A 13,292-nucleotide genomic window follows, 5' to 3' on the forward strand; every position below is an offset into this window, starting at 1 on the left:
TTTGTGTTTGTGTTTCTCCGTCAACCTGCAGACAAGCAGAATGACGTGGAAATCCCGTCTCCGACCCTGAAAGACAAACCTATGAGTCACATCAGCGGAGTGAGGAAGCTGTCTCACAGCTCCAGCCTCTCCAGCACATCAATGCCTCGCTTCGGTGTCAACACGGACCACGAGGACGAGCTTGCCAAGGTCTTGTTGTCTGTCTGGTGTTCTCTGACTCACATGAAATGAAAAAAGTTACACAATCCCCGTTCAGACTTTGAAACATTTGACTCTTTCCCAGTAAACACACTTTTTATTCAAAAGCTTCTTTGTCTCTTCCAGCAGCACAGAGTTAGTTAGATCATCCCCCAGCGCTTCTTAAAAAACATAATAAAATATCATAATACATTCGGGTTATTATATTTTAGCTCTCAATAACAGATTGTGCAAACATTTGTTAGGTTCATGTCTGCATCGCATACAGGAGGAAATTCTCACTGAATCTTTTATTATGCTTCTGTCTGCTTTTTTTTCGAGCTCGGCGCCTCGTTGTTTAATTCCACCCAGTCTGTCGAACCAAATGTTTTTGGAGAGCCCACGGTAGGACGGAGGCTCGTCTGTTCTGTAGCTCTGCATCTTCATCAGGGCAGCTCATGATGAATCAGACAAGATACAAATATAAATGATTTATGGTTTGTCATTGTTCGTAACGTGCCGGAGGCTGCTGCAGATATTCCCACAGCGCATCATCGCTGGACGAACCCCCCGTCTGTCACACAGACCTGAGTGATCCGGGTTATTTTTAGTGACATGAAAAGGATGTCTGCTGTGTGATCACTGTTCAAAAGGCCACAACCACAGAGCCATGCACAAGCACTGGGAATCAGCTAAACTAGGTGAAACTGATATTTAGACACATTTCTAATGACAAATTATCACATTTTATCTTAATAACACTGGAGGTCATCAAAGCATTTTCGTAAATTCATCAACTAATCATATTTCCTTACTTTTCTTGTATGCTTTTGATATCTAGCTTACCTAAGTCTGGCTGTGATTTAAAAATATGTTCAAAATTATGAAATGCTTTTTATCTTAATTATTTAATTATCCACTAATATTATTAGAAATTGTGAACTCAAATGGATTGTTTGACCTTGAAAAACCCAAAAGTTTTGAATTTATCTATGAAGACTGAAGACTAAATATTCATATTTATAGATAGAAGTTTGGAAATATATATTTTTTTCATCTTAGTTTTCCATTGATTAAATAAAATTAAATAAAAATCTTTCTTTTTATTTAAAATTTTCATTTTGCGACAACAAGACAAGCTCATGAGAAAAGCAACACAAGATCACAGCCTTCCGCTGTCACAAATCACAACATACAACACAAGATAATACAACACAACACATTGGATTGGGGAGATACACAACAGCAGTGTGAAGCCTATACGTTACTGTATCTTAATTCACACCAATACTTATTATTGATGGCCAATCGCAACCAAACAAAATTAAGTTTGATGATTAAATTGGGTTTATTATCTCACTCTGTCTCTCATTTTGCTGCCAATTTAAATGATGTGTTGACCTAAGCCAACCCTCGTATGTGTGTTGTAGGAGATGTTGGATCAAGCTTTAGATGAAGCTTGAACTGTGTTTGAGCCGTTTGTGTTCATGTTGTTGGAGAAGTTGCTGCTTCTCTGACTCAACAGTGAACAATGTGTGTGTGTCTGTTTGTGTGACCAGGAGCTGGAGGATCTGGACAAGTGGGGCTTCAACATCTTCAGAGTAGCAGAGTTCTCCAACAACAGACCGCTCAGCTGCGTCATGTACACCATCTTCCAGGTAAAAACAAAACCAACCATTTTTTCCCCCTCCTTTATACAGATGTAACACCTCAATTAATACAAGTAAATACAAAAACACATATAAACACATGGGAGTCACTATAAAAGCAATCTGTCCATATTCCATCTTCTTTCACTCAATCAAGTTTTTGGTTTTGTTGCTGTTCATTCATAAATATTGTCCATCTCATCTGTTTCTCTTCCAACTGAGCTTCCTGTAGCCTTCATGTACTGTAGATGGTGTCTAATTTTCTCCATTGTGTAGATTTCCTCTACAAGGTGAGTCCATTGGTCCTGTGTATAGTATATAGTAGGGATGTCTCTTCCAAAAACCAACTTGTGTTTTGTGTGTTTGCTGCTGCTCATGTACACAATGTTCTCCTGCTGTGTGTGTGAAGTTGTGCCTCCTCTTCCTCCTCTTTAGGAGCGTGAGTTGCTGAAGACGTTTCGTATCCCAGTCGACACCTTTGTCACTTATGTGATGACCCTGGAGGACCATTACCATGGAAACGTAGCGTACCACAACAGCCTCCATGCTGCAGATGTCACCCAGTCCACACATGTCCTCCTCTCCACACCTGCTCTTGATGTATGTCGACACACTCACACACACACACACGCTTCTATCTTCTCAAACGTGAGGATTAGCTGTTTTTTCCTTTTAATTATTTTATTTTTAATCATTTTCATTTGAATTCAGTTGAGATTTTCCTGCATTTACTTTCTGTAGATTTTCCCCATTATACTTACACACTCTTAATTTACAATAGAGCACTTGTAATGTGAATCATAACTTGTAAAGGACTCTTAATGAAGTACTTTGCACAGTGAGGTATTAGTGCTTTTACTTTGTGTGGGTGAACAGATCTGGCCTCCCACACTTGCCCAGGTGAGTCATATGGGAGAAATTTGTCATAACTCTGTCTAGATTAACCAAAAATAAACAACTTTATTATCTGGGACACAGTGAAGAGCAGCACAATAGAAATGTTTTTTTTTTATCAAACATGAAGCTGGAGAATTATTCATGGCCTGACCCACGGCGCAGACATGAATCTTTAAAGACAAGAAGAAGTCACATGGTGGAAAAAGAACATGACAACCAAGGATGAGCGTTTCAATTTAACACTCACAAACCTTCAAAGACTTTTACTGTGAAACAACGACATCAAATAATATGAATAATAATAATAATAACGTGAAAAAAAACTGGATCTGGTGATGAGAGACCTGAGAAAACAAATGTGACAACAGCAGGAGAACGGAGATGACTGAAAACACGAATGAAAGTGACTTGATGGTTTCAGTTTTGTGTTTATGACTCTGGTGAACATCAGTTTGACTCCATCGTGAATAATTGAGCTACAACACGCTCATCTCGTCTGTGTCGTGTCTCCTTCAGGCCGTCTTCACCGACCTGGAGATCCTGGCCGCTCTGTTCGCCGCAGCCATCCACGATGTCGACCACCCAGGAGTCTCCAACCAGTTCCTCATCAACACCAGTGAGTCCAATCACACGACACACGCTTAAAGGGATGGTTCAACATTTTGGCAAATTGGCCCATTGCCATAATCCCTATAGTTTTAGCAGTAGGTTTGTTACCTTTAATTGTCGGTGCAAGCTGTTTTTAGAACGGCGGAGCAGAGCCGCAAGCTGCTCAGAGCTACGCTACGGAGGCTAATGGGATTTCTTGGTTTCCCTCATCAAACTCATCAAATACACAATCCAACAACTCCAAAACGCTCTGGTGGACAAGTTGTGACCTGCACATTCACCACGCTATGAGAGAATAACGGAACGATACAAGAAGGAGTTGTTTTAGAGGTAAATTCATGCAAAACTGCTGATGCACGTTACCGTTGGGGGAAGTTTTTCAGCAAACAGTCTCTGCATTTGCCTCGAAAACGACTCTTTCTCTTAACGTTCCCATATTATCTCATAGCGTGGTGAATGTGCAGGTCACAACTTGTCCACCAGAGCGTTTTGGAGTTGTTGGATTGTGTATTTATTTGATGAGTTTGATGAGGGAAATCAAGAAATCCCATTATCCTCCGTAGCGTAGCTCTGAGCAGCTCGTGGCTCTGCTCTGCCGTTCTAAAAATAGCTTGCACCGACAATTTAAGGTAACAAACCTACTGCTATGACTATAGGGATTATGGCAATGGGCCAATTTGCCAAAATGTCGAACTATCCCTTTAACACGTTCAAATGTGTGTGTAGGTAATTGCACTGAACTGTTTCCACCCCCGCCCTCCCTCTCTCTCCTCCTCTGTGCTCAGACTCGGAGCTGGCCCTCATGTACAACGATGAGTCAGTGCTGGAGAACCATCATCTCGCCGTGGGCTTCAAGCTTCTGCACCAGGAAAACTGTGACATTTTCCAAAACCTCACCAAGCGACAGCGCCAGAGCCTTCGCAAGCTTGTCATCGACATGGTGAGGAGTATAACACAATACACACTCAAAGTAGAAACAGACACACACACAGCAGCCACTTTAACTCCTCCATGGGTGACTGTTGGGAGCGAGGAGCATGTTGTTGCTCTCGTTTATCACCCAATGGTTTTAGGTTTGAGCTTCTGTTTGACAGGCGCCAGTTTATGTCTCTATGTTCTTTTTCTTGTATATTTTATATACTATATGTTGATTTATATTGTGGCCGACAAGGGCAAACGTGCTGCAAACCGCCAAATGCTGCAAACACAGGAATGATGCAAAAACAAAAACAAACATGTAATAGAAAAACACTGCAACAAAAAAAAATACGCTGCAAATAAAAAAGCAACGATGCAAATAAAGAAGCCATAATTCACTTCTGTTGTGGCTTTTTTATTTGCAGCATTTCTTTTTATTTACAGCGTTTTTCTATTGCATATTTGTTTTTGCATCATTACTGTGTTTGCAGCACGTTTGCCCTCGTCAGCCACCGTAGATTGATCTAAGCTTGTGCAGCTGCACTATAACATGTTAATGAACAGAAGAACATATTTTTTCTTTGTGACATTTTCATATTCACAAAACTTTTCTTTTCACTATCACTAAGAGCATTCTCCATAAACACACTGTCATTCATGGTAAATGTATAGTATGTATATAGTCTGTATTTTTGTATTTCTATATTTCTCACTCACTGTTTGGAAGAGGGTGAGGCTAAAATTCAAAGGTGATTCACCCACCTCCAGGATTTAACTACATTTTCTTTTTCTTTTTTTTTACAATCAATAACATCTGTTTTGTAACTCTCACTCAGTCCTAACTAAGCAGATTATCTGAGTTTTGAAGTGTTTAAAAACATCCTCAGGTATTATTTATAAACTCTGTTGATTAATTAGTCATGAATATTTAAGACAGAAATTGATTGACTGATTGATTTCAGTCCACTTTTTCTAAGGCTTAAAATTAAAGCTAAAACCTGAATACATTATTTAAAGATATTTTTGTGTTGCAGCTTTTCAGACACATTTTGAACACCGGTCAAGTACTGTCTCTCCCAGATTCTTCATGATATAAAAGAGCAATTGCAGTAACATGTGAAAATCTTTTCAGTTTTCTGGAGCAGCTTCTCCAGACGGCACATTTTACATTTGGAGAGGCAGCTGCTGTTTTTAAAACTCATGAATCCAAATGTACTGGCATCACATATCGTCCCTATTTTCAACTTCTACATGTTTGACTTCAGTTTTTGTCATTTTTATTTGATGTGGATCTTTTTTTCTTTTTTTTTTTAATACTTTATTTATTCATTTTCAGATGTACAAAACAGAACATCAAGGTAAACAACAACCTGAATTATTACCCCCATCTTCCCATCCCTCTCCCCTAAAGCAGGTTGTGGAAAAAAACTGTACATTAACAAGAGTCTCCGTGGCCACCCCCGAATGTTATCAAATTAAACTTAAAAATTATAGATGTATACAATCAAGACATTGAGGTGTCATGAGGGTCCTCTCCGCTGTGTTACCGTATATGATCAAGAAATGGTTGCCATATCTGATAGGATCTGTTTGATGTCCCTGATATCTCAAATCAAATATATACTGTATAAGGCATTTGAGAGCTCTGTGAGCCAGGCTTCAAAACTTGGAGATATACTGTATCTTTGCTCCATATTTGCTCCAGAATAATTATTTCTTAGCAATAACCATCCCATACTGGATTCACAAAACCTTCCAGTGGCTCAAGTCTCGAGCTGTTGAGACCAGCCAACGATGTCTGTCTCACATCATATCCATAAACCTCAGTGTAGAAGCAGAAAACCTCGCACCAAAGTCTACGAAGTCTGTTGCAAAACCTGAACAACTGCGCCTGTTTACATTTTACGCATAGTGGTGAAGCGGATGAAAAGAATGAATGCAGCTTAACACGTGAATATTGGAGTGTATAACCTTATATTGAATATATGGATCTTTATTTTGATAAAGTTTTGTATTTCTGTGTGTGTGTGTGTGTGTGTGTGTGTGTGTGTGTGTGTGTGTGTGCGTGCAGGTGCTGGCCACAGACATGTCCAAACACATGACCCTGCTGGCTGATCTGAAGACCATGGTGGAGACCAAGAAGGTGACGAGTTCAGGCGTCCTGCTGCTGGACCACTACACAGAACGGATACAGGTAACCAGGTCACATGTCACACAACAGTCTGATGGCATCTTGTGTTTGTGTTAAAGGGATAGTTCAACATTTTTGGCAAATTGGCCCATTGCCATAATCCCTATAGTCATAGCAGTAGGTTTGTTACTGTTAATTGTCGGTGCAAGCTGTTTTTAGAACGGCGGAGCAGAGCCGCAAGCTGCTCAGAGCTACACTATGGAGGCTAATGGGATTTCTTGGTTTCCCTCATCAAACTCATCAAATACACAATCCAACAACTCCAAAACGCTCTGGTGGACAAGTTGTGACCTGTACATTCACCACGCTATGAGATAATAACAGAATCTACGAGACAGAGTTGTTTTAGAGGCAAATGCAGAGGCTGCTTGCTGAAAAACTTTCCCTGAAGGCAACGCGCATCAGCGGTTTTGCATGAATTTACCTCTAAAACAACTCTGTCTCGTAACGTTGTGTTATTATCTCATAGCGTGGTGAATGTGCAGGTCACAACTTGTCCACCAGAGCATTTTGGAGTTGTTGGATTGTGTATTTAATGAGTTTGATGAGGGAAACCAAGAATTCACAAGAGCCTCCGTAGCGTAGCTCTGAATAGCTCGCGGCTCTGCTCCGCCTGTTCTGAAAATAGCTTGCACCGACAATTAAAGGTAACAAGCCTACTGCTATGACTATAGGGATTATGGCAATAGGCCAATTTGCCAAAATGTTGAACCATCCCTTTAACAATTAAACACTGTCGCATGTGTGTGTGTAGGTGCTGAGGAACATGGTGCACTGTGCAGACCTGAGCAACCCCACCAAGGCGTTACCGCTGTACAGGCAGTGGACGGAGAGGATCATGGAGGAGTTTTTCCGACAGGGCGACAAAGAGCGAGAGAGGGGGATGGAGATCAGCGCCATGTGCGACAAACACACGGCGTCTGTGGAGAAGAGCCAGGTAACAAACAGCTGATTCACTCATTCACTCGCTCGTTCACCTCAGTAGTGGAGCTGTTAGATGAGAACAGCTTCAGCAGCAGTGTGAGCCGTCGTCTTTGTCGTGTCATGATGAAGTTGTTGTGTTTTTGGGGGAATCACATATTTCATAGCGATGATTATGTCACATGACACCACACAGGAAGACTACACAGGCAAAGAGGAACAGAGTTTCTCATCAACACAGAGATATTTCTTGAAAACACCATAAACTGATCCGTCCGAGAGTGAAAGTGAAAGTTCATCCATACAATAATAAGTGACACATTTTCAAACTTAAACAAGTGGTGAAACTTCAATCAGAAAATGTTTAATTAATAACAACATGCAGCAGAGGAAACAACTAATTCAACTAATTAAAAACAGTTTATTATCTATGCACAGACGACTGCTCCAAATTGTTATTTCAATAACACCTGGGCTGAACATCTTTTCATCATTCGGCACAATCATTCACAAGGTCAAGGATCAAAGTTTGGGTCATCAAAGGTCAAGATCACAGTGACCTCACAAAATCCCTCGAGCCAAATCTAGAGGGATTTCCTCCAGGAAAACTCTTTGGCCCAAACCTTCACTTGGACTCAAGGACGAACTGATTCAGATTATTGTGGTCAAAGGTCACAGAGACCAGTGAAGGCATAGGACTGGGAGCTGTAACTCCAGTTTATTATTTAACTGAACAATATGATCGCGTCACTAATGTTTGAAAACACCTGTGAAACGTCAGTTAGAAGTTTAAAGGGGTTGTGCAACCCTCCTCTCGGCCATGTGCATTTGTTTCCAACGAAGTCGGTGAGAAATCGATCATTTGAGAAGTAGATAATGTTATTTATCATATACGATGTTACGACGTGTATATTTGTCTTACAAAGTTGGTTTCCAGCCAAGAGACACTACGTTGAAGGCAGAGAGCCTCAATTCTCCCTGTAACAAGTTACAAGTAATTTATTTAACCATCACAATTATCCAAAAGCTGTTTAATTAAGATACAAATGTAGCATAGTTAAGGTAAAAATCCTGCATAGAAATCAGCACTAACTACTAGCCTACTGTATCTAACACCAAGAAATTAATAAAGTCATGGAGCCTTAACACAGATATCTGTCATTTAAATCCATGTTTATGTTTTTTTTTGTTTTGCACTGTGGCAGGAAAGACACAAACTTGGCCGAACAGAGTTTTCATTGTCCCGCAAATAGACATGACAAAAAAAAAAAAGATATATATTTTCATAAATCTGGCAGGAAAATGACTTCTGGACGAACTCATGATTAACTCTGGCAATGATTAATGTTTTGTTAAATTTTGGATACATGTATCACAAACGCATTTCTGTGTGAGGTCCAGCTGGCGGCGGCGGCAGTCGGTTCAGATCCCCCCCAAGATAAACACTGACATCTTCCCGTGTTGAGTTTGCGGTTCCTGATTCTGTGCTTTGTTAAAAATCTGTTTGTTTGTTTTTTTCCTCCTGAGATTTTCTGCCAGTTGGATTTCTCTGTGCTTTAAAGGAACAGTTTGACTTTGTCCTCTTTTTTTTTCTCTCCAGCATTTAGATGAGAAGATGAATGAAACTGTTATGAATCTGGAGTTGGATAACTGTTAGCTTAGCTTAGCTTAGCATAAAGACCCTGAACAGCTGGATAATCAGTGCTGATTCTTAAATATTCCTCTAACATGGATGAATGAATGAATTTTATTTTGAACGTGTCTAAAATAAAATTAAAATAAAAACAAATCATAATATATACACACAAGTTCGAAAAAGAAGGAAGAAGTTTGCACTTTTGTTTTAAATTCCCGCCCCTTTCTAACTAATGGTTATACTGTATATTACAGTAGGCTACATAAATATCCATCAATATACATACAGTATATGTACTACATACATAAAAATATACACAGAAAAAAAAAAACAGTGTGACTTAACTACACTGTATAGGTGGTGTATTATTTATTTATTTCTTATTCCAAAAGAGGTTGTAGTTTATGGCAGTTTACTTTTTTTTTTTTTTTTTTTACATAGTAGTTAGTTTCAGTTTATGTTAAAAGAAATAAGAAATAACACAGTAATGGTATGTCTGTCCATTACTGTGTTAAGATTAAGATTAAAAATTATTACTAAATATGGAAAATTAGGGATAAGAACAAATCGCTAAACATATGTGGATGTTTAAGTAGTATATATAAGGTCAAATACTTAAACATCCACATATGTTTAGCGATTTATTTTTATCCCTAATTTTCCATATTTATTAATAATTTTTAATCTTAATTTTTATAAATATATTTATGTTTGTACTTGGTTTTATCTCCTGATCCAGACGACTGAACTTTAAACTGCAGGTATTTATCAGGTGTTCCTCCTCCTCTTCCTCCCTCCAGGTGGGCTTCATCGACTACATCGTCCACCCGCTGTGGGAGACCTGGGCCGACCTGGTGCACCCGGACGCCCAGGAGCTGCTGGACACGCTGGAGGAGAACCGGGAGTGGTACCTCAACACGATGCCGCAGTCGCCGTCGCCGCCGCCGGACCGACACCTGCAGCACGACCGCTTCCAGTTCGAGATCACGCTGGAGGACCTGGAGCACAACAACCACAACCACCTGCACCTGAGCAACAACGGCGACGACGTTGCCGACGACGACGGCGACGGCGACGGCGGTGACGGAGACGGGAGAGCGATCTGTGACGGCGAGGAGCAGGAGCACGATGAAACCGAGAAGGAAGACGACGACGAGGAGAATCACAACGGCAAAGAGAACGGGGTCCAGGATGAAGAGGAAGAGGAGGAGGAGGAGGAGGTGGGGGAGGTGGAGGAGAGCAGAGAAGAGGAGGGAGGGGAAGAAGAAGAGCAGGAGGAGGAGGAGGAGGTGCAGGAGGAGCAAGAAGAAGGAGAAGAGGGAGGGCAGGTGGAGGAAACAGAAAAGGAGGAGGAAGTTAGTGATGTAGCAGAAGAGGAAGAAAAGCAGGAAGAGGAAGAGGAGGAGCAGGAGGAGGAGGGAGGAGAGGAAAACGTAGAGCAAGAGGAGACAGAAGGGGAAGCAGACGAGGAAAAGGAAGGTGAGGGAGAGGAGAAAACTGAAAACGAGGAGGTGGAAGAGGAGGAGAAAGAGGAGGAAGAGGAGGTGGAGGTGGAGGAGAATGCAGAGGAGGAGAAAGAGGAAAATGTCGAAGAAGTAGATGAGGGCGAGACTGAAGAGAAAGAGGAGGGAGAGGAGGAGGAGGCAGAGACGGAGGATAAAGTTGAGGAAGAAGAGGGAGAGACAGAGGAAAATGTAGAAGAGGAGAAAGCAGAGGAGGAAGAGGTGGAGGAACAGCAGGAGGAGGAAGAAGAGGAAGAGAAAGAGGAGGAGGAAGAGGAGGCAGCTGAGGAAGCAGAGGAAGAGGAAAGTTAGTCTGGTGTAAAAATGACAAATTGAAAGCGAGTCAGTGAGGAAAAGCTGCACGACGAAGAAGAGGATGAGGAGAGACGGACGGACGGACGGACGCCCTGAACCAAACTTCCCTCCAGCTGCTCGCCGGCGGCCGGCGGTCGACAGCGGAGCAAAACAAAACGGACACGACAGACACACACACAAAAGGAAATAAAACAAAACAAAAACCTTCCCGGGAACAAAACAGGTCGTTGTTTTTTTTAAAAAAAAAAAAACGTCTTAGTGATAGAGAGACTCGAGTCCTTCATCGCCAAGTGTCTGTACATCCATCACTGCCGTCGTCGGGGAAACAACAAACCTGGGGAGGGCGGGGGCGGGAGGGGGGGGACGATGACTGAGACGAGGGCGGGGGAGGGACACGTTGTTTTATCGACCTTTTTGTAGCTCCTGAAAAAAACTAAACTAAACAAACCTGAACACATGCAAATACAATAATCGCCTGTTTTCTCGGATTCTCATGGATTATTATTATTACCCATCGTCTCTGTAACACACACACACACACACACACACACACACACACGGTGACCATTAGATTTCTTCCAGGATCAACTTCCTGTTTGTCAGAAAAGAGACAAAAAAAGACAAAAAAACTACAACAACAACAGTCTGGAGAGTGTCTGTCAGTCTGTCGTCTTCTATTTCCTACGGACACTTTCCACTGGTGAGCAGCAGGATGAGTGTGTGTGTGTGTGTGTGTGTGTGTGTGTGTGTGTGTGTGAGCGGCTCCATTCACAAAAACCAAGACGATGCTGGATCTCTGGAGCCCTTTCACAATAAAAGCCCCGACTGTTGTTTCCTCAAAGTGGGAACGGTCGGTCTCAGTCGTCCAGCTCCACAGGCCGACTTGTTGTACTGTACGTGTCGATATCGGTCCCTGTCTCAGTAATAATGATAATAACAATAATAATAATAATAATAATGATGATGGTGAATGATGATAAAAAAAGAAAAGAAAAGAAAACACCCAGTATTGGTCCCGTCACAGCAGCGTCTCCTCTCCCAGACTGTGAGTGTGTGTGTGTGTGTGTGTGTGTGTGTGTGAATTGTGCCAAACTGTCCCACAGACGACCAGCACTGAGCAATTCAGCCGTCCTCCAACCGGGACGGCTTCTCTCGTCCATGAAGCAATGAATTGTGGGAGCAGGTTAACGGGTGTGATGGTCTTCCACAAATCCTTGATTGTTTTTTTTAAGTTTTGATTCAGTTTTTTCTTTCTTTCTTTCTTTTGTTGTATTTAGTTTTTGTAAAAAAAAAAAAAAAAAAAAGGTATTTGGCACTTTATCTAACACCCCTGTTACATATATGTACATAATAAATATTTTAATCTGCTGATGTCATATAATAAATATGATCAATGAAGTTGGATGATTGGTGTTTTTATAGTTGCAGGCAGCTCTCCTCTAATATCAATTTTACAGGTGTGTTTAATTAACTGATCATTTTGTGAAGCTGTATCGTCTAAAAAGGTGTTTCTATTATTTTGTCCAGTCTATTCAAATCAAATCAAGGAGAGTCAGAAAGTTAGTTCAGTTAGTTTTAGCTTCATGTTTTTAAAAAGAAAAATCTCCCAACAGAGTGAATTTTACAGTTTGATAATTTTGGTAACACTTTATAATACAGTAAGTACACACTATTAAGCATTAGTTAAGCATTAATAAATACTGAATTCTTCATTTATAACACATGAATACTCATTAGTATGTAGTTTATAAACACAGTTAGTGCTGCTTATCAATGAGTAAAACATTTTAACTGTGTTTATAAACTAGATACTAATGAGTATTCATGTGTTATAAATGATGAATTCAGTATTAAACCAACACTTAATAGTGTGTACTTATAAGTGTTACCATAATTTTCTCTAAAGAAGCTGAAATAATTGGTTGAGTAATCGTTAGTGAATTGCAATAAAGTTAAACATCGTTTCAATAATCGGTTATTTATAAATCATGAAGCCAAAGATTTCCAGAAATATAAATAATATGTCTCTCTGTATCACTGCCTGTGGTTTTATCTTATAACATTACTTTATTTTCATAAATAAAATATTCAGATTAGATATTTCAGGTTACTGCTGGACACATTAGAGTCTGGGAATTTATAAAAAAGAAATTCACAATAAAATGACGTACAGGAAAAATGAGAATAATCATTAGCTGTGGCTCTATAATTTATATGATAGGGTGCATTTAAACTGAATATTAATAAGAGCTGCAAATTAAATAAGTAACTATTTTATCAACTTAATGATTAATCTATTTATTGAGAAAATAATCAGCAGATTTATCAATAATGAGAATAATTAATAATTGGTTCTATGCGACTTTAGACTGAGCTGTAATGAGGGTTGATTACATTTGATTACATTGAGAGAAAACAGTTGAGCTTCATCCACCGTGTTACAGATTTTCTGGTTTATTGACGGCAGCAGAGCAACA

At 40.3% G+C, this 13,292-nt stretch overlaps 1 protein-coding gene across 1 annotated transcript in view; it reads left to right on the forward strand.

Moving 5' to 3' along the window:
* Positions 1–11,018, forward strand: part of LOC146992206 (3',5'-cyclic-AMP phosphodiesterase 4C-like) — a 17,787-nt gene extending 6,769 nt beyond the window's left edge. Inside the window, exons 10-17 of the mRNA XM_085784602.1 lie at positions 32–189; positions 1,737–1,835; positions 2,262–2,426; positions 3,240–3,339; positions 4,118–4,272; positions 6,322–6,444; positions 7,196–7,378; positions 9,799–11,018. Of these exons, the coding sequence (XP_085640728.1) occupies positions 32–189; positions 1,737–1,835; positions 2,262–2,426; positions 3,240–3,339; positions 4,118–4,272; positions 6,322–6,444; positions 7,196–7,378; positions 9,799–10,812 (1,997 nt within the window). The 3' untranslated portion in view covers positions 10,813–11,018. The remainder of the gene's footprint in view (positions 1–31; positions 190–1,736; positions 1,836–2,261; positions 2,427–3,239; positions 3,340–4,117; positions 4,273–6,321; positions 6,445–7,195; positions 7,379–9,798) is intronic.
* Positions 11,019–13,292: the final 2,274 nt, after the last annotated feature.

The sequence above is a fragment of the Trachurus japonicus genome, chromosome 1 (genome assembly GCF_045865225.1).
Source record: "Trachurus japonicus isolate A0001 chromosome 1, Traja_1.0".
Lineage (NCBI taxonomy): Eukaryota > Metazoa > Chordata > Actinopteri > Carangiformes > Carangidae > Trachurus > Trachurus japonicus.